The sequence below is a fragment of the Curcuma longa genome, chromosome 7 (assembly GCF_044706935.1).
Source record: "Curcuma longa cultivar G26 ecotype Majalengka, Jawa Barat chromosome 7, ITB_CL_G26_1.1, whole genome shotgun sequence".
NCBI lineage: Eukaryota > Viridiplantae > Streptophyta > Magnoliopsida > Zingiberales > Zingiberaceae > Curcuma > Curcuma longa.
The window spans coordinates 2,195,535-2,221,191 of record NC_133867.1 but is presented as its reverse complement, the minus strand read 5'-3'; the positions used below and the strand labels follow the sequence as shown (position 1 = coordinate 2,221,191).

Here is a 25,657-nt window from a genome sequence, read left to right as displayed (position 1 = left end):
TGAGAGAGCGGAATTATCCATGAGAGACGTCCACAGAAGCTGTTGAAGCCTTTAGTAAAGAATCGAACTCTTGATGAGTGACATTGAGAAAGCTTGTAAGCCTGAACCGAGCGCTCGACTGTTGGTGTCGAGGACTCATAATCCCGAACTGAACCATCGGCGAAAATGACTAAGGGGGCTGTTGGAATAGTTTGATAGAAAACCAAGCCTTCGACTGGTGAGGTCGAGAGAACTTATAATCCCGAACCGAGCCGTTAGCGAGAATAGCCGAGAGGGTTGTTGGGATAGTTTGATAGAAAACCAAGCCTTCAACTGGTGAGGTCAAGAGGACTTATAATCTTGAACCGAGGCATTAGCGAGAATAGCCGAGAGGGCTGTTGGGATAGTTTGATAGAAAATCAAGTCTTCGACTAGTGAGGTCGAGAGGACTTATAATCCCGAACCGAGCAGTTGGTGAGAATAGCTGAGAGGGCTATGTAAGGAAGAGGTCGTTGGAGGCCGAACCGTCTGAGCCTGTCGTAAGGCGGAGCCATCAGTGAGGAGCTGAGAGGGCCATGAGCAAGAAGCCATTGATGGTCGAACCGTTAGGGGCCTGTAGTAAGGTGGAGCCATCAGCGAGGGCTGAGAGGGCCATGAGCATGAAGTCCTTAGAGGTTGAGCCATGGGTGCCTATAGGAAGGCAGAGCCATCAGCGAGGGGTTGAGAGGGCTATGTAAGGAAGAGGTCGTTGGAGGCCAAACCGTTTGAGCCTGTCGTAAGGCGGAGTCATTAGCGAGGGGCTGAGAGGGTCATGAGCATGAGGCCATTGATGGCCGAACCATTGGGGACCTGTAGTAAGGCGGAGCCATCAGCGAGGGGCTGAGAGGGCCATGAGCATGAAGTCCTTGAAGGCTGAGCCATGACTGCCTATAGTAAGGCGGAGCCATCAGCGAGGGGCTGAGAGGGTTATGTAAGGAAGAGGTCATTTGAGACCGAACCGTTTGAGCCTGTCGTAAGGCGGAGCCATCAACGAGGGGCTGAGAGGGCCATGTAAGGAAGAGGTCGTTGGAGGCCGAACCGTCTGAGCCTGTCGTAAGGCGGAGCCATCAGCGAGGGATTAAGAGGGCCATGAGCTAGAGGCCATTGATGGTCGAACTGTTCGGGGCCTGTAGTAAGGCGGAGCCATCAGCGATGGGCTGAGAGGGCCATGTAAGGAAGAGGTCGTTGGAGGCCGAACCGTCTGAGCCTGTCGTAAGGCGGAGCCATCAGCGAGGGATTAAGAGGGCCATGAGCTAGAGGCCATTGATGGTCGAACTGTTCGGGGCCTGTAGTAAGGCGGAGCCATCAGCGATGAGCTGAGAGGATCATGTAAGGAAAGAGGTCGTTGGGGGCCGAACCGTCCGAGCCTGTCGTAAGGCGGAGCCATCAGCGATGGGCTGAGAGGGCCATGAGCACGAGGGCATTGGAGGCTGAACCATTGATGCCTGTAGTAAGGCGGAGCCATCAGCGAGGGGCTAAGAGGGACATTAGCAGGAAGCCATTGAAGGCTGAGCCGTTAGGGGCCTGTTTCCCTAATGTATCTTTGCCTTGAGATAGGTGTCGGACCTCCTCCGATGGTCAAGGAGCTTTAAACGTGCGTCTGATGTCGGATGTGAAGGGCGACGTGTCATGAGGCGTTGTCTACCTTTCCTTCTTTATTGGGTTCTGACGAGGCTACCCCTTATAGGTCAGTGGGGAGGGTATCTATAGGGGTAATGACAACATCCTCTTCATTTCCTGTGCTTTTTGAATTTTGACAGCCCAGATCCCCGTACAATTTATGACTCAAGGAGGTGGGATCGGACGGCTGGGCTATCTGCTGCAGGGCTATATATTTGAGTTTTAATTAGGCTAATTTAATAACTTAAATTAAAATCCAAATCCTTAATTAATCAAGCCTCAAATGACCAATTAACCCCTTAATCCTTACATATTAGGATTAGATTATTTACAATCAACCCTAAAATTTCTCGTATCTTACACAAACACAAATGACACATTTTCTTTTTACTTGGTTCATAGCCGAATGCTGCTACTCCAAGGCCCACGATCTGTGATCGTTTTCGTAAGGACAATCCACTAAGAAACTTGTACGAATACAAAAGTTAACGATAAAATAATACTTTATCGTATTAATAATTCAAACAGAAATTAACTCGTTACCAAAACATTGGAGCTTCGAAGTTCTTCATTCTGGCGTGATTCCGACATTACAACGGCTAGATGGATGCTTCTGTTTGCTCAGGGCGCCGTCGGCTCGTCGAGACTTGATTGTGAAAGTATTGAATGAGTTGTTTCGAAGCCTTTGCTTGAAGTCTTTTTATAACACCTTTCGATCGACTGAAACACCATTCAAGTCGACCCCCGTAGATCACCGCACGATCCATCTTCTCTGCAGCTTACTCGGCCTTCAGGTCGATCGAAACTACCATTCAGGTCGAGTCCAATCTGACGTGGAGGGTGTTGATAGACTTCGACTTCCGCTACGCTTATTTGATCCCAAGTCGCTTGGAATCCACACTCCGATCGACTCGATCGTCTAGTCGACTCGAACCTCGGTTAAGGTCGTCCGGAGTCAAAGACTTCACATCTCCAATCTGCAATACAAGTTAGTTCCAAATATAGAAAAAACAGATTGAAGAATCAGTTCTCTGAACTGTTTCTTGGTCTTAACTTTAGGTTTCTAGTGAAACCTTGGGTTAGACTGACATCTACAGTTCCACTTCGGGAACGCGTTCTGACCCACTCCTCTCAAGAAAATTTATCAAACTTTGCCAATCAAGTCCTCCAAACTTATTGGACTTTTTGCTCAGCTTTGTCCTTGGCCCCTAGAAATTTACTGCTAGGATCCCCAGTCCTCCAGACCGCCTAGACTTCACTAATCCTCTGGTCCTTTTGACCATACCCGATTGGACTTTAGTCATGCTTTCCAGTCCTCCGACACTGCACGGACTTGCACCTAGTGCACTCAACCTGCCAAGTCTTTTGTCTGGTCCTCCAGATCAGGACTTGTCCTTACCTAGCTTATAACTAGAACTTTTGCCTTTTGCCTTTTGCCTAGCCTTAACTAGAACCTTGCATGTGCTCTCTGCACACTAGATCAACATATCAGTTCAGCAACGCACTTAACTTGAACCTTGTGTCATTATCAAAACTAAGATTTGATCATCTCGTATTTTTTATACAACACATGGGACATTTTATATGGATATTTTTTTTAGTCGACTATATAATCGCCGATGAAAATAAATGAAGACATGATTTTTATTTTCTTCCCCGCAAAGGCAATTCTTCTTCACCAAGCGCACTCTCTCTCGTATCTCTACAAGTCCCATCTCTCCTCCCCTACGAGCCTTTAAAGCCTTGAGCCTTAAAGCGGGGCCTGCGAGCAAGCAACCATGGCGAAATCTCTCCTTCCCTACGGCGCCGACCTCCTTCAGTCCCACCTCATCGTCAAGATCTTCGTCCTCTCCCTCACTGCTCTCGTCTCATTCTACCTAGGCATGCACTGGAACAATGTCTCGCCCCAGCTCATGTTTTTCTCCCGCGGCGGAGGGGGCGGCGAAGACGCTGGCGGCCTCTCCTCCCCCTCCCCCTCCCCCTCCGTGTCCCTGTCCCCCAACTCCAAAATCACATTTGACTCCAATTCCGTTGTTCTCGACTCTACGCCGCCGATTGCTGCGTCGCCCCCGCCCCTGGATCTGACCTCCCCGCCGCCGACAAAGCAGGGGTTCGGAATCGTGGATGGAAACGGCACGATGAGGGTAGATTTCGATGAGGGGGAGATGGATCCGACGGACGGGTGGGACGAGGGGAATGCTGGGGGTAATGACACGGCCGTGGAAGGAGGAAAAGAGGGGGATACGAGTATTAGGGTGAAGATCGGCAAGTTCAAGGCTTGTCCGAAGAATATGAGTGAGTACATACCGTGCATGGACAACGAGGAGGCCATTAGGGAGCTTAAGTTGACGGAACGGGGGGAGAGATTCGAGCGGCATTGCCCGCAGGAGGGCAAGGGATTGGATTGCTTAGTTCCGGCACCAGAGGATTACAAGAAACCTATTCCCTGGCCCCAAAGCAGAGACGAGGTTCCAATCTTTCTTTCTTTTTTTTTTTTTCTCCCTCTTTGTTTAGCGTAATGCAGCTTAAGTGAGGTCTTTTTATTGCTTCATATTTATGATAACTGAAGCAGCAATCTGAAGAATCTAAAAACGGTTCCAAAAGTCCAACCTTGTTGTCTATTTCGAAAGAAAGAACTCTTTGTATCTACAGAATTTATATTTCTTATGCTAGCAAAATCTGCAACCCATGTCTTATGCTCGACCTTAATAGAAAGTTGAATGTTGATTTCGGCCAAAGTGATGTAGTATACTTATAGATTAGCAACGGTTGTTAAAAAGGGAAAAGTACAAATGAATGACTAAGTTCTGGCCTTAGTTTCAAACTGACCTGATAACAACAGTTATCCTAAGGGTGTCAAGGTCCAAGAAACAACACTTGATGATAAATATAGATGAGTAATCTTGGGGACCCACCATTCTTAGCAACATAAATTTGGGTTATCTGGAATACTTGACTTTCACACTCTCACTGGTAAAATTTGTTCGTGATATGAGCATTTTGTGATAAATCTCCACAATGTTTCAATTATTACACAATAATATCCTTATTCAAGTTCTTGATCAAATGCAGAGGAGTCAAAGTTAGTGCGTTAATTTTCTGTTTTTCTTGTTTTACAGTGTCTTTTACTTATGCTACTCATGTTATCATCATTATCACCAACCCTATTTGATGCTACATGGATCTTATACTCCACTGAATTATATGCAAGGTTATATCAGCAAAAATATTCAAATAAACTAAATTAACTTTTTTTTTTATTACACAAACTGAAATTTTCTTTGGTCTTCCTCTATCTGTCACACATTTGGTCTAATTGATTAGACTCTTCAAGTTAGAAAGTATACAAGAGTTGTGTACGTAGCATCTCAATATATTTTCTCATTTTATCGTCTATTGGAGCTATATTTAATTGCTATAGGATAATAGTATTTTTCAATGTTCCTTTTTAATAATCTCATACATTTGTTTCCAAGTCTTAAGGAAAACATGATGATCAGAAAATACTCTAGAAGAGCTTCTCAAACACTCATTTTTTTATCTATCAATGGCACTTTTATCAATATATTATTTATTTGCTATTATTAAGAAATCTAAGATATCTTGATGCCCATATCTTATCGCTCTTCTTTCATTTCTTTTCTTATAGCTGAAATTACATCTCATATATTTAGTTTTAGTTTTTTCTTAAAATTTCTTTTCTAAGTTTCTCTCTATGATTCAACCTTTGAATTTTATCTATTTGCACAGTAGCTTCTAGACATCTACGCATAACATACACCAATGTGATTTATTTAGAATGTGATTAGTGAATTCATCCAATAGTACTATGAAAGGTTTGAATTTGCAATTGACTCTTTATGAATCTACATTTATAGGACTTAACACATTATATGAGAATTTTTTTTATTGAGGTCATAACATCTTTCCAAAAGTTATAACATGACTTTTCAATTTGATCCCTTTATAACTAGAACAAGATTGTATATATAGTTATGAAAACTAGACTGGTAATCCAATCTGAAAACTCTGTGTTACCGGTCGAATCAGTGGGTCAATTGGTTGGATTGCATATTGAACTAGAAACCTATTGGGTCAAGCTAACAGGGAACCAGAAGCTGAGAATAAAAAAAATCAATTAATATAAATATATGAATAGTAATAAAAAAATCTCGGATGTGTAATGTTAAAATCATATGTTTCATAGGTCACTTGAAAATTAATTTAAAACACCTATACAAGTTGTAACATATAAATTATAACCTAAAGCATACAAATTTTACAACTTCATTAAAAGCATAATCATCGCAACACAAGATAAGACACTAAACTATTCTTCTATCGGTAACATCTCAATATAAAAAATAAAATCTATATGACATACATTGTCAATTTAACAATCATAAAGAAAAAAAATTTATAATTGTATGACAGACGATGCAAATTTATATAAATTAAGTAAAACCTTAGTGTTTGAAGTCAGATATTTGAGGCAGGAATCTAGACATCTATGATTTTGCAGCCAATGCCCAAAGGACAATCAGAGAAGATGTCAGCAAGGAAGATGACCTGTTGATAGACACTGAAGAAGATGCACTCTGGAGAAGCTATTAAGAGGTGTTTCTAGGCAAACCCTGATTAGTTTTATGAAACTGGTTTATTTTTCTAGTTTGTTGAAAATCTCCATTGATTGTTTCTCCGATTCAATTGCATATCTGAACTGCTCAAATAACCAAACTTTACCAAGATCTAAATCTGAATTTTTTTGGCCGGACTGATTGATCCAGTCCAATTTTAGCTACTATGCACCTATCCAACTTTTTTCCATTTGATAATAATTTTCCCATTCTTATAATATATCTTCTTTAAACAAATACATTTTGTACTTCCTCATACCCCTGCCAACTCTCCTTTTTTGTAACTCTATATGTACTAAACAACCATGTTAAGTTCTTCAATACAAGTGACATCTTTTATCTTATTTGTCATCAAAGCCCCCATATAAAATTTGCAAATTCTTTACTCTTAGCTCATTTTCATTCTCTCTATGGGAAGTTACGTTGTTGTCTTCAAAATTTCATCATTTAGCTCTTCTAGAATTAGAAACATATATTTTTCTTCGTACATTTCTAAACCTTGTATCTATCAATGTTTATTAGTTAGCATTTTCTTGAAATTACTTTATAATTTTTACACAATCCAATATGCCTCCGTAGTAAAGAAATTTTTTTCATCTCTTATAAGTTATATATCTTACTCCTTGAAATAAGTATAAACAATCATAAGCTTTAAAATCTTATTATGAATTGGTGATATGGTTCCAGTTGGAACAAAACTGTTTTGTGCTATTTTGATCTATGCCGACAAATAGTATCAATTACTCCTATATGAGGGGAAAAAAGAAGAAGAAGAAGACAAGGAGATGAGGAAACTTGTGTCTTATCCACGTTGGAGAAAATGTGTTGCAAAACATGACATGGGGTCAGAGAAACGTGAGTTGTGACACACGAGTCAATGTTGGAGGAGTAAACTAGGATTTAAGCATAGAGGAGAGTTCAACGTAGAGGAGCCAACGCGGAGCTTCTTGTGTCGTGACTTCTAGCATAGAGGAGTGAATGCAGAGCTTCTTGCAATCCTTCAAAGGAATAACTTAGAGTTTCTCATATGAGTTCTTGATTAGGTGCTCGATGCGACAATTTATTCAATCAGAGCTTCCACTTGTTGTGAAGGCAAACATTAGGTTCCACTTGTTGCATTGAGGATTTTGTAGCTTCTCACATGTTAGTCGGCATGTGGAATAAAAAATTTCACCAATGCCAATTGACACTACTCGATGAACAATTATATGATCATAAGTTGCTGTGATTTAAAATTATACCTTTTTTCATATATTCTCCAAATCTATCTTCATTTTCTATCCAAAACATAAAACATCCATGTACATCTTTGTATTCTCCTATGTCTCTTCTTGTATGCCCATTTATATCTCGTTCAAGTGCATGATTTTCGCTCATAGATAAATTGTAAGTAACCTATTAGTAATTGTGTTGCCAAACATTTATTCATGACTTAATAATTCAATTTTTCTAATGGGCATAAGCAGTACATTTAGTATCTCATTTTCTTAAACCAACTAATGCTATAACATTACATTTAATATCTCATACTGTATGCCTTTACAATAAGCATGTGAGTTATCTTGGTCACTTGTTGATGCTCCGTTCCTACAAGGTTGATGCCATAAATCTCTATGACCTCGCCCCATCCTCCACTCATGCCTTCTTGAGTGACACTCCATATTCACGACAAGGTAGTTTCTTGTCTCATTCCAACTACAATGATACCTTTTGCTTATTTAAAATGAGGCTAAGGCCTTATTGTGTTTGTAACCAAATACATCCACATGTGATAGTGATTAGTGTCATCATGTGCGAACATGCAACACATCCACAAAGTCACTTGTTGCTTATTATTCACTGTATACATTGTGTATAGGCCACCCCATGGTTACAAAATTGGTATTGGTGTTAGATGGTAAAAAATTTAAGTATTGGCTATATTGAATCAATTATATTAATGAAATTGGAAACATTAATAGAAATAGAAAAAAATTAATCAATTTGATATAAGCAAGAACAAAATGACTTTTAATCATAATAAGGATCTATATTATGCCTTATGAAATGTTAACATTAGTAACATTATAAAACTAATGAAAGTAGAATTGGATAATTAGATTGACTCTAGTAACAGTGACATTATGTTCTTGTATTTTTAGGTTCGTAATATCAAATTATCATTGTTGCTATTTGATAAAATATAATTATAGAAAAATTAAGTGCATTTCTGTTAGATTATTAGCTAATACATTATATTGTATTAATATAGAATCAATAATTAAAAATATACAAATATTTATTTCTTGTATTACATTAATAGAAAGCCTTTATCCTAAGTGGACTCGGCTATATGGATCCTCCTATACCATTGGGCTCGACCCCTAGTATATCTTCATCTATATTTAAATAACTTTTATCATGTTTTATTATTGCTAATTAAAACCTTGTTTGATCTCTCTCATCCTCGATTAATGTGCACATTCAACATGATCTCACATCATTTAACTAGAGCATTTATTAATAACCTAAGCACATGTTTGTATCATCTTAAACGTTTCTTTTAGAGTTTTTCTTCAATAGATGTAATCCCAACTTTTTTTTTTGATATTTTCATTTTTTACCACATCTATCCTCATATATTTGCACATCTACCTTAACATTTTAATCTCTGCAACTCTTATCTTCTACTATTGTGTTGGATTTATAACCCAATATTAAATTCGATATAATATAGAAGGTCTAACCATCAAGATTTAGAGGTACTTTACGACCACAAAGAACACTTGACACTCTTCTCCATTTTAACCTTCCTATTTGTATTCTATGAAAAATATCTTTATCAACCCCTCCATTTAAGTTACAGGCAACTTGTCATATCCTAGGTTAATAATTGTCTTACCGTGTTTACTACTATTAAACTTAAATTTCATATATTTTATCTTTACTCTACTAAACTTTAAATCTTTTTTTACTTCTAGTATTTCCTACTAAGATTTGACCTTAGTATTTACTTTTTCACATGTCTCATCGACCAAAATAATGTCATATGCAAACAACATGCACTATGTAACTTAATATTTTCTATCAACTTTTTTAAAATTTCATAGTATGACTCATTAGCTCAATGCCTCTATAATTCACACAATTTTGTATTTTTCCTTTGTTTATATACAAATAGAAGTAAACTCCACCATGGTTGATTCTAAGCCCGGATAAAGGAGGGTTGTATTAGTTGCTAGCCAACGTAAAATATAAGCACATGTTATGTATGAATCCATCAATATAAAGTAATTAAGTAATATCAGATATTTACTATAATAAACTATTATTTAATCTTCCATACTATTAAGTTTAGTTGAGAAAGGGTTTTGAGGCGACCCCACTTAGTGAAATAAAAGCTTGGTTGTTGTTGAAAAGTGGTTTTGACGTAGTATTGATTGAGAGAGGTATTATATTCTCTCTCAATCAATAGTCTCATCTCTTGATTGACACTAGATGAAGAAGATATGGATGAGGTACTTTGACTACTTTGTGACAAATTGCGTAACAATAAAGTTATTTTGTTAATCTTGCAAGAAATTATAGTGGATGAGTAGGTGAGGAATTTAAGATAGAACTTACAAGAGTAATTAAAGTTGTCTCCCTCTCTTGTAAGAATAGTTGTCAAGCTAAGATTCGAAAGAATTGGTAGATTGGCCAAGTTTGTCAAAATTAATTTAGCTTGACAATATTTTGACCTATACCATTTTTTACTTCCATTTTAATGTATTTTTTAATTTCTTTTTTTTTTAAATTTGTGAGACGATTGATTCCTCGAGAAAGATCAATAAATTTTTTAGATACCCATTCAACTTGGGTAATCTCTATCAGTAATGATTGATTTTGACAACCATGTGTCTCACCAACCTCATTGACAAGTTTAGGCCAAGGATGTTTTGCTTCCACAGAAATTGTGGATATCACATCAAGATGAAACCTTGGAGCATGACCGCTGTAGCAAGTAGTTTCTTAACTCCTTGTTGGCCTATATGTTGATGCAATTGTGCTCTAAGTGGTCGAATTCAACCTTAAATTTTGATATATGCGCAAATAGTTTAAATTAGGCCTTGTATTTGTATTTGATATGTGTGCAGTAAACATTTAGATCTTGGAGAACGTGTAACTTGACGATGTTGAGAGTTGATGACGACTTGGTGTGGCCAAGGGCACATGCATGACTTATAGGTCCAATAAAGTTCAAAGAAACTTGTATGAGGTATCCAAGAAATCGTAGGACGAGAATATTCAGGTGGTGTTGGAGTAGCTCATGGAGCATGATTGCAACCAAGTTGGTTGGCTTAGTAGCTTAAGGTCTGTTGGAGATCGGAGAAGGATATTATAAGACATCTAACGGACCATAAGACAAGGATGCAGCATAATAGTAGTTGGAAGAAGAAGGTGAACTATGTAGGTGGAGTGCGATCGATGGTACATAGAGTGAGTTGAGGGCTTGGTGCATTTAACGGACAAGTAGTCTAGTGGTAGTCAACCTTGGTGGCGAAATCAAGCTACAGAATATAAGCTCTAGTATAAGAGTTGGGAGACATGTATACTTAGAAGAGGGTAGATCTCAGTTCATACAATATTTGATCATTAAGATGATCATAGTTGGGGCTCTAGTCGATTGGACATGATTGTAATTCATTGGTGAGCTGAGTTAAATCTTTAGTCGACTTATAGTAATCATCCAATGAATAGAATATTTCTGTTGTTAAGGCTAGTTAATTTGATAGTTGACTAATGATAAATTTCAGTTGACTAATGCTATAGTTGGAAAGCCAAAAGGAGCTTGATATGATAGAGTTGTACTACAACGGTTGGATAATTCAAGAAACTTAAGGGCTATAGTAGAGCAATCTATTGATGGTGGAATCTAGTCCATTCAAGTAACCGTTAGATGGTGGTTCTCGTCGATTGATTGACGATAGATCAACCAAACAACTAATTTGAAGCTTGAAGTGTTTGAAGGTTATATAAAGGGGAGCAAAGGGGACGATTGAAGCAGGCAAACTAGTGATTGTAAAATCCTTTTAACCTTTGTTCTCTTATACTTTTTAGCGTTCCTCTAAAGCTCTCATTGTGGTTCATGTTGTAAAAGGTTTCTCCATCTCTAAAGGTTATCCGTGAAGGAGAAGGTAAACGTTTAGGAGTGACTTATCAACGAGTCATAGGCCGTGGAGGAAGAATGAGGTTCTAAACCACATTACATGCTTGTGCCACTACTCTAGTATGTAAACTTGCTTATGTTTATTTTTGTTGTTGCTAATTGTATTGTATGATCTTGCTAACTCATTAGCAAGAGTAGATAAATTTATATTTGTAGGGAAATTGCTATTCACCCACTCTAGTTATCTATTATCTATACACACCAGCCCTAACACTTTGGATTGGATGGACTCTTCCTTCCTCCATGCAAACCCTTGTAGAATTTCTAGCTTAGATTCTAAGTAATGGATCTCTTCTTTAGTGCTTGGCATTCCTAATTTTCCTCCAACCTCTAATAGAATTTTCTTTTGGAATTTGGCACCAAATTGGGCTCCTTTTGATCAACCTTCCAATTAGATAGCTCTAGATGGGTTTTCATTGTTAATCACCAAATTCCATTGATCGTATCTCCCTGCTGCTATAAATCCATAGCTTTGATAAAGTTACTCCTTTGTTTCTTTTGACTTATTCTCACACCACTTCCTCTTCTCTTAATTTCTTATCATCCTTTGAAAACTGAATCTTTGTAGTCATGTGTTGCATTTGCATGGCTTTAGCTAATGAAGAATTGAAAAGAGAAAATAGCTATTTGTCATTTTGCTACCTCCAATATCTAGTGGAGCTGTGTTCTTTTATCTCTAATGAAGACCTAATCAATGTTCTTAGAAAATCATGGTCAATGCAACTTTTTCTTTTGATAAATGAAGAATATAGATATTCAAAAATTACTTCCTTTGGAAAGAACAAAATAACAGATATTTTTTTTTGAAAATATAGGCATTTAAAAATTTAATAAATATTTTCCTAAAACTATTTTTTTGTGAAACAAAGCCTTATGTTCTTTTTTTTACTTATAACAATGGATTAATCTTTGTTATGTTCTTTTAGAACCTTTGAGTGCCTTCCTTTTCTCTCAATCTATTGTGTATTGTTATGTATATGTACCTTTAAGAAGAAACCCATAATCCATTTTCTCCATTCTTATTCCGTTCTCACTCTCTTCTCTCTCTTTGTTGATGTTATTTGAGGCTGAAGGGACTACCAACTATATGTTCCAATTATTTTTTAGATCTTTGGTTAATTGAGGTTTTGTTTTATTTTTTTATTTTGGTGGTCACGTCTACTCTAGTTTATGTATCAATCTAAATTTAGACATTATCTATGCTCTAGTTTGAGAGTATTAAGAGTAATAGAGTTATTAGGTAATAGGTGCACTGGGTTTAGAGGTGGCAATGGCTCTGCTTAGCTCATGCTTGACTTGACACAAATTAGATTGTGCACGGCATGGCCTTTCCCTAAATAGGTCAGGCATGGACAAATTAGGCCATACAAGCTATTAATTTTCTCATATGTAGTGGTCAATTTAGACTTGAATATAGTTTTGGTTCGGAACAACATAGACCTTGACTAGTTTCCTCTATTTTCCCCCTTTTAAATGGAGCCAAATGACTTAAATACCCCTACAAGATTTAAAAAAAATAAAATTTGAATGGAATTATGATCATTACCATATAAATTGTTTAAACTCACTTCTTGCCCCTCATGCAAATAGAATCTCATTCGTAACTCAAGCTCATAATTTCATTTTCATTTCTCAGTGTCTCATAAACTAACATATATATACTTTATAATTTTTTATTCCAATTTTATATTTTTAATAAATTTAAACTTTTCTTTATAATTGCTATTTTATATTATTTTTTAATTTATATTTTAAAAATTTCTTAAAATTTTAAATAAATTGATTTTTATTTGGTTTGTCAGTTTCAACCAATCAGGCATGCACTTGTTCTTGTAATGTGTCAAGTCCAAGATTGACTTAGGTGGTGTGTGGCCCGCTGTAGCTCAATCTAGGCCAGATTGGTTTGGACTCATACTGATTCAAATGACCATCCTCCAAGGCCTAGGCCATGCCTTCAAATTCCTAGTTTAGTTACACCTTGGTACCTTAAATTAGGGTTTTCTCACGAGTTCTACAGGTAATATGTAAGTGATTCTTTAAAAAAAATGAATACCTTTTCCTAAAGTTAACACGCCAAAAGTAAGTTTATTTCAAGTTGCTAACCTAATTTAATCATGATTAACTTCTTTAACCACATGAACTTACCAAAGGGAGAAAAATTGTTATATTGCATTACTTTTGAGTGTTGATGTGATGGATCCTTACTCCTAGCCCTATTATTTACATATCAAGGTACTAGGAAGATTAGGATTTATCATGGCAGTGATAGGTGATCTGGCCTTATATCAAATACTGCTAAGGTCCATTCTTCTGAAGTTTTCGGACTTAAGACCAACATTGGCTGTTTTGTTATGCTTCTGATATTTTCCTGAAAATTTGCACCATCTCAGGTATGGTTTAGCAATGTGCCCCACACACGGCTGGTTGAAGATAAAGGAGGACAAAATTGGATATCTAGGGAGAAAGATAAGTTCAAATTTCCAGGTGGTGGGACTCAATTTATCCATGGAGCAAATGAGTACCTAGATCAGATTTCCCAGGTAATAATATTTCATCATCCTATGTATGGTTAAATTTATCCTCTCTGTTTATTTCTTATCTACAAATACAGTGCACTTATTTCTTTGACAAACTTTAGATGGTTCCAGAAATTGCATTTGGTACTCGTACAAGAGTTGCTCTTGATGTTGGATGTGGTGTGGCTAGCTTTGGTGCTTTTCTACTTTCACGGAGCGTGATCACCATGTCAATAGCGCCAAAAGATGTCCATGAAAATCAGATTCAGTTTGCTCTTGAACGTGGAGTACCTGCAATGGTAGCAGCTTTTGCAACTCAGCGCTTGCCATATCCAGGCCAGGCATTTGATCTAATTCATTGTTCAAGATGCAGAATAAACTGGACCCGTGATGGTAAGTAGTTCTGCAGTTTATTGGGACATACCTGAATTTTATTTTCCATGATGAAGAATCTATCCAGTAATGTCTTGTCAAGTTTTTTTTAGTAATTATGCTATTTCTGAAAGTCACGAATTATAGTTGTGTAATGCTCGAACGAATTCTTCATAGCTTTTCTGTTTCAATTATACTGATGTACTAATCAGTTTGTTCACAAATGGTTAAGATGGGATACTGCTTCTTGAGGTCAACCGATTGCTCAGAGCTGGTGGTTACTTTGTTTGGGCAGCACAACCTGTTTATAAGCATGAGGAAGCCCAACAAGAGGCATGGAAAGGTATGTCCTAATACTATAGTTGAATGTCAATTTTTTTTTCCATATCAAAATTCACTGGCAGCAAATATTAAGTTATTACCATGCTTCCCTATTCTGTTTATTTCTGTAAAAATTCTGTCACTTTAGCTTATTGAAATAGCAGTTTGAAGCTTATCACAGTTGAAGGAGAACATGTACTGTCAAAATTCACCTTCATACTTATATTGAACATTCAACTTTTACTGCAGTTATACATCCAGCAAATTTTGAGATCTACCTTAATACATTAAAAATCTTACCTTTTGTATTTAAGAGTAATCTTCTGTTGATACTCACCCATCCCTCACTAAACATAACTTTACTGTTGAAATATTATAAAAATTTGCGAAAATATCAATACTCAGGGTATAGAGTGTGTTCTATGTATATAATCTACCATAAATATGATTGTCAATAGTTGATATAGAGGCATATCACTCAAGTTCAGATTGATATCAACATAGCCCAGTTCAATATTTCTTGAGAAATTAATTATCTCATGAAGATTGATAAGTTTGATAACTAGAGGTTTTAAAAAGGCCAGATTTAAGTTAGATTCCACTAGAAAATAAATTAAAATATTTAAAATTGAGTCAAACTGAGATTTGATAGGATGAATTAGTTAAAAATTTAGTAAAATTAGGTTGATTTAGGATAAATTGATATGTCGCTAAATATTTGCCAATCCTAACTTTAATTCTAGCAAGTACATGTAGAGGTGAGCATGGAATCAAATGCAGAGATGTGCCATTGCCATGGTTGAAAAATTTTGTTTCGACCTTGCACTAGCACACAAGACTCATCGACATGGGGTAAATGATCGTGTGCCACCTATACCTCTTGGACTATGGGCTATTCTCTTGGTCAATCATGCACCCTCAATTGACACACAATGCAATAGAAGGGATCATATTTAGTTTTTAATGTTAATTATGGGAAGGGGAGTATAAGTCAAAGATTTGTAAATCGAAGGAAAAATAGATACTACCAACATCCAATCAAGGCAACAATGTGGAAGAATTGGATTATTGAAGCAACAATGAATTGAAGTGGTGACAAAACAAATCTGGTCAGAACTACGTTGTTGACATCGTGATTTCTATTGTTGTAATGAGCGATAGTTGTTGATTCTATAATCAGGGTGAGAACTTTCACATCGCCAAAGAGTTGTGGAGCATCTTCGAGGAGAACTTGCAATTTTACAATTTGATGTTATATAATATATACTATAAGTATATAACAAATTTATTATAAATGCCATATAATATATAATAATTAATGTATAACAAATTTATTATAAATACCATATAATATATAATAATTAATGTATTGATCAATTATTTGTTAATTCAATAATTTAAGGTATTAATTGAATAATTTAATATTTAATATATAATATATCTGTTGGAACTTTCGTCCCTTTTTGAATTTATAGTTATTTTGATGAGTTGGGTAAAAGGTTTAAGTTAGGTTTGTTGCTTTATTTGATTTGCCTGAGAAATTGTACGACTACTATCATGTATGTAAATTGACATGGTGTGCCCAAGGTGGTTGATGTCTTGATGGCTCGAAGTACATAAATCGGAGAAGGATGGTGTAGACATTTGTTGATGACAAGATAAGGAGCATCAGAACACAACAAAGCCATGGAGGCGAACAACTTAAGTGAAGGCATGAAAAGCCAAGGGCTTGATATATTCAAGGGACGAGCAACTCAACGTGAGAAGACCTTAAGATTTTGAAAAACCCTTTGGGGGATGTAAGTGGAGTGGCTTCTATATAAGGGACGGGTAGATGACAGCTTAGGCGGACTTGACTATAGATATGGTTGAAGTTAGAGGAGCCACTCCCCAAGTGTTTTAGGGTTTTCTCTAGTGATGGTTGTGTATGAGCAGACATATGACCAAGAGAATCAATACCCCCAAGTGGTACTATAGATTAATAGGTTTCTCCAAAGTATAAGGGGTTAAGTTAGTCTTTACTCTCTATAGGTAGCATTTTTGTTGAGAATTCTTAACTCAAGGGGAGCTTTGGTGAAGGGGGAGTTTGTCATGTGTTTGAAACTTTCTTTATATCGTGATTTCTTAGAGCTAATTTAAATGGATTGCTAATCATTAAAAAAGTAAAATTGTCGTAGCTTTTGTCTCCTATTGTAGTAATGCAGCTAAGTGTTTTAATGAGTTGGGCAAAAGGGTTTAAACTAGATTTGTTGCATAATCTACTTGTGTATTAAGTTGCATAGGATTTATTATATATATAGGTGTTTGTTGACTGGATGACTCAAGGTCCTTGGAGATTAGAGAAAGATGACGTGGACATCCAAGGGACAAAGAACGAGGTCCGTGGAGATTAGAAAAAGATGGTGCTAGCATTTGAGGGATTGTAAGACGAGGAGCATCAAAACATATAAAGTTAAGGAGGTGAACTACGTAAGCAAAGGTGTGAAGGATGACATAAAGAGTTGAGGAGTAGTTGTATCCAATGGACGAATATCTTGCCATGAGAAGACTTCAAGGCTTGGAGAAATTCTATGAGGGATATGAGTGGAGTGACGTGTGTACAAGAGACGACGGTGGATGACAACTTAAGCAGACTCAATCATAGATGTGGTCGAAATTGGGGGAGCCAGTTGACTGGTGTATGGAATTTGTAGGTGCAATCATCCCTTGATCCTTGTTGACTAACCTGGTCAAAGGTTGACCATGAATAAGATCTTTGATGTTTAAGCAATAAGTTAAGTGGTGTTGAAGTCCCGGAGACACTTGGTTGATAGGAATTCCTGACAGGTTAAGTTGACCCAAGGTTAGACATGTGCGAGAAAGTCTAGGCAAGTCAAAGGTGAGCAAATATTTGATAACTGTGGCAGTTTTAGAAGAGTGAACTCTAGGCAGACACAGTGAATTCTAGATAGTGTGGAAGCCTTGTAACCTTGAACTCTGGGCAAGTGAAAGTTCTGTTAGTGAGGATGGGCAGTGAAAGTCCTGGTGGTGAGGTTAGACAAGTGGAATTCCTAGTAGTGAGATTGGTAAGTAAAAATCCTTGTAGTGAGGATGGACAAGTAAAAGCCTTGGCGATGAAAGTCCTTGAGACAGAGAGTCTCTTGGCTCGAGAAGTCTTAGTAGGTTGAGTCATTAGGCAAGGTTAAAGTCCTGGCTAGTCCAAGTTTTTAACTAGCCAAGTTGGTCTGTGGCAAAATTGATTGAACTATATGTTTGAAAATTGAATTTGAGCAATCAATTGGTAGAATACAAGGCTCTTAACCTTATGGTCACTTGTGGTTACTGGTTTGAGTGTCATAGTGTGAAAATTAAATATATTTTGTTAAGAATATGAGTTCTAGTTTATTAGAAATAACATTATAATTGACTAACATGGTTAGTTGACTAAAAATGACATTCTAGTCGGCTAAAAGCTACATCATTGGATGATGCGGTTGCAACAAAAGATTTGATCTTGAATTTTATCTAGTCTAATCAACTAAAGTGACATTCTAGTCGACTAAAACTCAATCAACAGAAGAACAAGTAAGATCCAGATGAGGTGATGTACATGATTGAATCAAGTTGACTAAGAAGTCATTTTAGTTGATGTAGTTAGTCGACTAAAAAAATTGATTATAGTCGAGTACAATAGGAAGAAAGCTTTATATGAGCCAATATCATAGAAATTGTCACCAATTGCTTGTGTTTAGTTCCAAGAAGAGTGCTGCTACATTTAGGGCCTACTCGAGTAAATTTACAATGATCTACAACGATAAGGAGCCATTCATTTCTGAATTTAATTTTTGTATTATTATCATTTAATTATATTGGTTTATATTTTTGTTTTCTTGTATTAGCCCTAAAGAATAGGGACTTATATTGGCTTATATTTTTCATTTTCTCCACCTCTGAGAGGTGTCTAGAAAAGAGAAAAGATAGCAATTTACTAAGGTTGACCCACATCATATATCATGAAATAGGAATCGAGGATTCCAAACCACTTTTTGTTGGGTTTGTAATTGGTTTTGTGTTTGTTTATCTTTCTATATTTCCACTGCATATCAATATTTTATAGAAAAGAAAAATTGAATGAACGAACAAAAAGAAAAATGCACATGCCTATCCACCCCCTCTAATCACGCACATGGCTCCGAAGAGGCTTAATTGCCTTGAGCAACAACTCTAAAGGGAGATCCACCAAATCCGATGGAGTTTGGAGATGGATTCGGCTATGATATCGGAGTTCTACCACTTATTCAAATTGGGAAACTTCAACCATTGAAGATCAATGATGGAGATTTTCTTCATGATTGGTTCACCTTGAGGAAAAGCTTTGAAGCTCCTAAGGATAAGAAACGAAGAATCTTAAGCAAGGAAAATTGGACAAAGGAGCAACTTGTTTTGAGGTGAACAACAAGGTAATGAAATTACTAAAAATAAATATTTTGCATGAAAATATATTGTGCAAGATAGGTGAGTACAAAAGCGAACATGAATTGTGGAGCAAGTTGATCAAACTCCACAAAATCCCTTCATCTACACAAAAGAAGGCAAAGCCCTAGGAGTTGCACCCATTGATCTAAGAGAAGGACAACTCTGAAGTTAATAGGTGCTCAACAACCGAGATGGGAGACAAGACCATGCGCATCATCATCTGAAAGTGAGGAGGAAGAGAGTCCATTGATACTAGAGCAGCCAGAAGACTCAACTTTTAGGTCATAGTAGAGGAAGAAGCATCCAGATCTCCGAGGGTGAGAGTCTTAGCCATTGATGAAATGGGATGAATCTATATCTCAGGTAGGCGTTAGAATGCAAAACACGTTTCCTTGACCCTAGGTTTTCTTCATTGTGGATGCGCAAGCGCATCCGAACAATCTTAGAAAAAATTGTGAAACAAAAGAAAAATTAAGGGAAGATAGTTAGGTGAAAATGCAATATAAGATAGTAAGTTAAAACAGGTATTGCTCTTAAATTAGAAGGTATTGCTCTACATTTCTAATTTCTCATTTCCTATCTTATATTGCATTTTCAAAGGTTATGGAGCAAGTTAAAGGTTAAAGGTTAAGCTTACTGTCTAATATATTCAAAGGGAAATCAAACACAAATAAGATAATAAAGGAAAGTGATAAGGATGAAACTATACACCTCAATACCTTCTAATTTAAAACAGGAATTGGTAGGTGAATTGAGCGATGTAGAACAGTAAACATTGAGAATGAATGGATGATACTCGAGAATGAGTGCATTGTACCAGACATATAAAGACACTTGCCACTTTAGTCAAAGATCTTGGTAAAAGGCATAATAGAACATGAACAAGTGCTATAGAGATATTCTGAAGATATAAGATATCCAACTGAGAGGAAGCATCTATCGCAGTTTAGAGCCGAAGAAGATAGGCAGACTCAATAGGAAGTGTGTTAGTTAAGCTAATGATAGAAATGGGAGCAAGTGGACCATCCTGAGTAATTATGTCTGATTATGCTAATGGGCAGTGTGTAGAAATGAATACCACTTGGATACCCATGGATGGAGAGTAAATTTTCCAAAATATGTTTAAATTTTCATAATGTGAGTAATTACGTCTGAGTATGCTAATGGGCAGTGTGTAGAGAATAACTTGGTGGATACCCATGGATGGAGTAGTATTATATCCACTAGAACAACCAGTGTATTTGTGCATTCTAGGATCTTCCCTAGTTGGTATCTAGGGAAGTGTTTGGACATCAAGGAGGGGAAACATACCCCTTCTCTCCTTTTGTGTTACAAAGTCACAATTAGGGAAGAAATTAATTTATTAAAAAATAGTGGTGGTTTCCAATACTTTGTATACTGCTGAACTCATCCTTAATGCCTAATCACCTAGTTTAGTTGCTTGTTTACACTACCACAACCTCACTCACCTCTATCGCCACCTCCACCACCACCACCACGAGTCCCTCTGGTTGACAACTTGGTAGCCAAAAAAGACGAGTCCCTCTGGTTGACAACTTGGTAGCCAAAAAAGATTCGTAGCATGGTAAAGATGTAAAGGCCCTCAACATCAATATCTAAACATTCAATAAAGGTGGAATGAAGGTGCCTCCCAAAATCCAAAATAAGATTAATTGCATGAAGAAATATAACAATGGGGAGCTTGTGGAAGAGATCTTGTATGTGGTAGAGGCACTCAACATCAGTATGTAAACATCCGACAAAGGTGGAATGAAGGTGCCTCCCAAAATCCAAAAATAGGATTGTGTTAAGAAATATAATAATGAAGAGCTTGTTGATGAGATCTTGCATATCCTTAATGTTCGATGTACTTTGGAAGATACCTTGCTGATCAATAGTGATGTCTTAGAATTGGTCAATATGTGTGCCATCAATGTTTGATTGCCACAATTGAAAGAGATTTTCAATCATGTCTCGATAGATATCACGTGTCTAAATTTCTAGTTTATGCTTGTCATATAGCAGGAGAAGAAGAATATGCTCATGAGGTTGGTATTGATATGCTGCCATAGTAGAGGAAGCAATTGATCATCAGTCCATTCCTGCATGGCTATATTGAACCATTGCAATTCATGATACATATTTTCTGATACATATTTCAGCAATATTTACTCTGCAATAGCCAACTCAACCTTGTCTCTGGGGCTTCTCTATGGCAATTCATGAATCTAGATGACCTTGTGAGGAAGAGAGCACGAGGTCACAATAACAAAAGGATTGTGTGTGGGAGGGGAGTTGTAGATTGCTCATGATGGAGATGGATAGGGATTGAAACTTGAGATTGACTTGCTTGTGCTATGGAGATCAACAATAAATATTATGAGGTTCTTATATCATGTTACAGGAAAAAAAATTAAGGTATTACCCTAGATAGCCCCTTTTATTTGTGTTATTAATTAATGTGAAATTGCATTTTACTCTTAGCATGTCATATTTACAAGTAGATCCTTGGAGTAGTGATTTGTTGAATAGACCTATTATAAGTGTAATGAATAATTGTTTTTTAAGAGTTTACTTGATTTGCTTGCATACTCTTTTTTTGGTTTCCAAAATGTGCTTATCAGTTATTTACACATTTTCTTTTGCATTCTAAATTGAAAATTTTCATTTAATCCGCTAGAATTTATCTTGTTTTTCAAAATACCTCTCAGAGTTTCAAAATCATTAAGATTTCTAGTGTTTTAGAACTCCTGTGATGTCATCCCAGAACCATTAACATCCTTAATTTAGTTGTAGGAGAAGAGACATGACACATGTTATTCTATTAGGTGAACAACTGTATTTAATGATCAGGGGTGAAATGACAATAGTTTGAAAACTCTCAGTGGTATATTGATGAGTTTTTAAATTCTGGAGTCCATTTTGAAAAGAAGATATAACCTTTAGGGGGGGGGGGGGGGGGGAAATGAAATTTTCCTTCTGAATTGGAAATTTGACACTTATGAAACTTTACAGATATGGAGGACCTTACGTCTCGTCTTTGTTGGCAACTTGTGAAGAAGGAGGGCTACATAGCAATATGGCAGAAGCCTTTCAATAACTCGTGCTACATGAGTCGCAACTCTGAAGTCCAGCCTTATCTTTGCGATTCAGATGATCAGCCGAACAAAGTTTGGTATCTTCAAGAACTTTCTATTAAAATTGCTTCTTAGGAATAGGATGATCAAAAATGAATAGTTAGTAGTTACTGTGAACTCTGTTGTTTTACATTCTCAACTTAGGTTTCTCAAGTCTTAACTAATAGATGTCAGCACTATTCCTTACACCTATCCTTGACTTCTTTAACATGCTGGTGGAAAATCCTTGTTAAGCACCATTGGATGCTGGTACCATTAGCTAGTATTCAAATGATCAGAAATGATCTCCATTGGTCATGTGCATGCTAGACATCAATGTTATGGTTGTTTGGATTTTTGTATTCTGAGATAGACTGCTCTCCCTCTTTTGTTTCCTTTTGATCCTGCATTCAAGAACCTTTATTTAAAAAAAATGTTTATTGGATTATTTTTGCTTTAGAATGAAAATCTCGAATGAAGTGAAGCTTTCTGTTTTCCCCATTTGCGCTTATCTTTTCAACAACAAGCAGCCTCTTAAAGTTGTGTACTTTTGGAAGTCCATGAATATCTTATAGGGATAATTCTATATGCTAGTCATTTCCAATGTTTTTAAAGTGTGCTACATGCTGTATGTTTCTTTAATACCTCAAGTTACTCCATGTTTCTTGCAGGCATGTTAGCCTAAAAGCATGCATTACTCGCCTTCCTGAGAATGGATATGGAGCAAATGTTTCTTCTTGGCCTGCTAGGCTTCATGAGCCTCCACAAAGGCTCCAAGAAGTTGACATGGATGCTTATATAGCAAGAAATGATATTTTTGAGGCAGAGTCTCAGTACTGGAATGAAATTGTGGAGGGTCATGTTCGTATTTTTCGTTGGAAACAATGGAAATTACGAAATATAATGGATATGAGAGCTGGATTTGGAGGGTGAGTATTTCTTTTATCCATTCAGTAATTTGCATTGAACTAATTTTCTATATTAAAAGAAAAGCTTGATTTTGTTGAAGAGGCATTTTTTGTGGTGTTAGCTATCATTGATCTCAAGGGAGGCACTGATCATGTCAATCAAACTCATGTCTGATGTACTATTTGGAACTCAAATTTTATATTACTTTTCTAATTCATGATACAATTAAAATTCAATGTTAGCTATAGTGCATCTGATAGCTGAGAGTGAGTGGTGGACACAAGGATTACAAGCTTAGGGGGCTGTGGGTAAATTACAATAATTTTTAAAGGGTAATGCATTTGAAAAAAGAAAACAGGGAGGGATGTGAAAAGGGGCTGGGGTGCGCCTGTGTGTGTTTGGGGGGGGGGGGGGGGGGCAGCTGGGTGGATTAACTTGTTCGACTTTAAGATCATGATGTTGCTATGACAAACTGAAATAGTTCTCTCCTATTTCTTATATATAAATAATAAAAATGATCAAAATCCATTCATCTCAATGTCTTTCCGAACAATCACTAATTGTTGATATATAATTGTAACGCACACTAATTAACCATAACTTCCTACTTGTTTCTGGGGCTTGATATCTTTTTGTTTCTGGGGCTTGATAATGTTTTTACATTTGCTTATGTACATGCTTTCTTGCATGCCTGTGGTCAGTGATATCAGAACCAGCGTGTTTATACTTCTGTTTTCACACTTATCATGGGGTATAAAAGTGAGAACATCTATAAGGTCAATGAGTGTAGAGTGCCATTGTTGAAGTTTAAAGACACTCTATCTTGTATCGACGAAACATTTTAACACCAATTATCCTTCAAATTCTTTATCTGCACACTAATCTTCCTCTTTATGCTTATGAAGTTTACTAGTAGGATTTTTACATGCTCCCTGTAATTCTGTTTTATTCTGGTGCTATGCAGGATAATAATTATCACAATTTTGTTGCAGGTATGCGGCTGCACTAATCAATCAAAAGATTGATTGTTGGGTAATGAATGTAGTCCCAATCAGTGAGCCAAATACATTGCCGGTGATTTATGATCGTGGCCTTATAGGAGTGACCCATGACTGGTATGCTTGATGCATTTTTGGCAAATCCTGGTTGTTGCTACTCTAATCAGTTTAGACCTTTCATTGAAGTTACTGTCTTCCACAAATTTCACCTGCCTGTTTTGCTCTTAATATATTCATAGGCTTTTCTTCCTTGCCATTTCAATTGATGTTGATGGTTACGCATTTTATTTTCTTCAGCATCTGCATATTCTCAGTCTTTAGTTTTACTGAAAACAACATAGCAACTTATCAAACTCCCCTATAGCTCACTGACATAGTGGCGGTATATCTTTACTCCTGTTACACTTAGAAATTTTGACTTGAATGATATTACTTTCTTCTTGCGATGTAATGTTGAAGGGTCTTTTTGTGTTCAGAGGCAACACTTCCTAAGTTCAGCTACTTCTCTTGCAATACTTTCTAATAATATCAAGTCATCGGATGATTGCTGCCATAAAAACATTTCCACGTGGTCAACTTTTTCTGGAATCTTTTTTTATTTTACTATATTAATCAATTTTTGTCTTCAGGTGTGAACCATTTGACACATATCCAAGAACTTATGACCTTTTGCACGCATCTGATCTATTCTCTATGGAGCAGAAGAGGTATCTACAGAATCACTGCCAGTATCTGTGAATAAAAATGAAATTGAAATCATTCAATTTGTAATTTGTTTTCAAGATATCAAGTTTGCAGTGAGACTAAGCAGTAGGCTATGGATGATTTTCCCCCCATATTTTCAGGTGCAATATTTCAGTCATTTTATTGGAGATGGATCGGATCCTCCGGCCAGGTGGGCATGTATATATTCGTGATTCAACAGATATCATGGGAGAGATTTCGGACATCACACAGGCCATGAGCTGGAAGACTCAGCTGCGTGACACTCCAGAAGGTCCATATGCTAGCAGGAGGATATTGATGTGCGAGAAGCCATTCTCCTAGAACCTTTACTCTATTTGTTGGAAATTAGATCTTCAAGAGCGCATGTTTTATATTCAATTGTTTTGGTCGATCCTACTACTATAGGAAACAATATTTTCTAAATATTGATATAATGTGGGTAACCTTTTATAAATTGAGGTTTACAACCTCTAAGCATAACACCTTGATGTAATCAATGAGATTTTTACAAATTCTAACAAGTATGGTCCGCCATGGGATTTAACTTACAACTATATATCCTTATCTCTCCAGAATTTTGAGAGTTTAATCTTTTCAATCTTAATCAAAGCTCTTGGAATTCTTTGAGTACTGATTATCTTAAGTAGAAGGTAACATTTAGAATGTTTACAGTTTAACGTCCAAAAGCCTTCCGAGTTCTTATTTTATTTCAAAATCCAATATGCACTTTTTGGGGTTTGGATAAAATTTAACTATAGGTTATCTCAATCAATTGAAGTGA

General features: G+C 36.7%; 1 protein-coding gene across 1 annotated transcript; it reads left to right on the top strand.

The window, feature by feature from the left end:
* Positions 1 to 3,308: 3,308 nt before the first annotated feature.
* LOC141831598 (putative methyltransferase PMT11) lies at positions 3,309 to 25,407 on the top strand. The gene is made up of 9 exons (XM_074718991.1): positions 3,309 to 4,106; positions 13,854 to 14,003; positions 14,102 to 14,372; positions 14,584 to 14,694; positions 22,143 to 22,302; positions 22,915 to 23,172; positions 24,145 to 24,267; positions 24,780 to 24,857; positions 24,996 to 25,407. The coding sequence occupies exons 1-9, from the start codon at positions 3,417 to 3,419 to the stop codon at positions 25,195 to 25,197; spliced, it is 2,043 nt and encodes a 680-aa protein (XP_074575092.1). The 5' UTR covers positions 3,309 to 3,416; the 3' UTR covers positions 25,198 to 25,407.
* Positions 25,408 to 25,657: the final 250 nt, after the last annotated feature.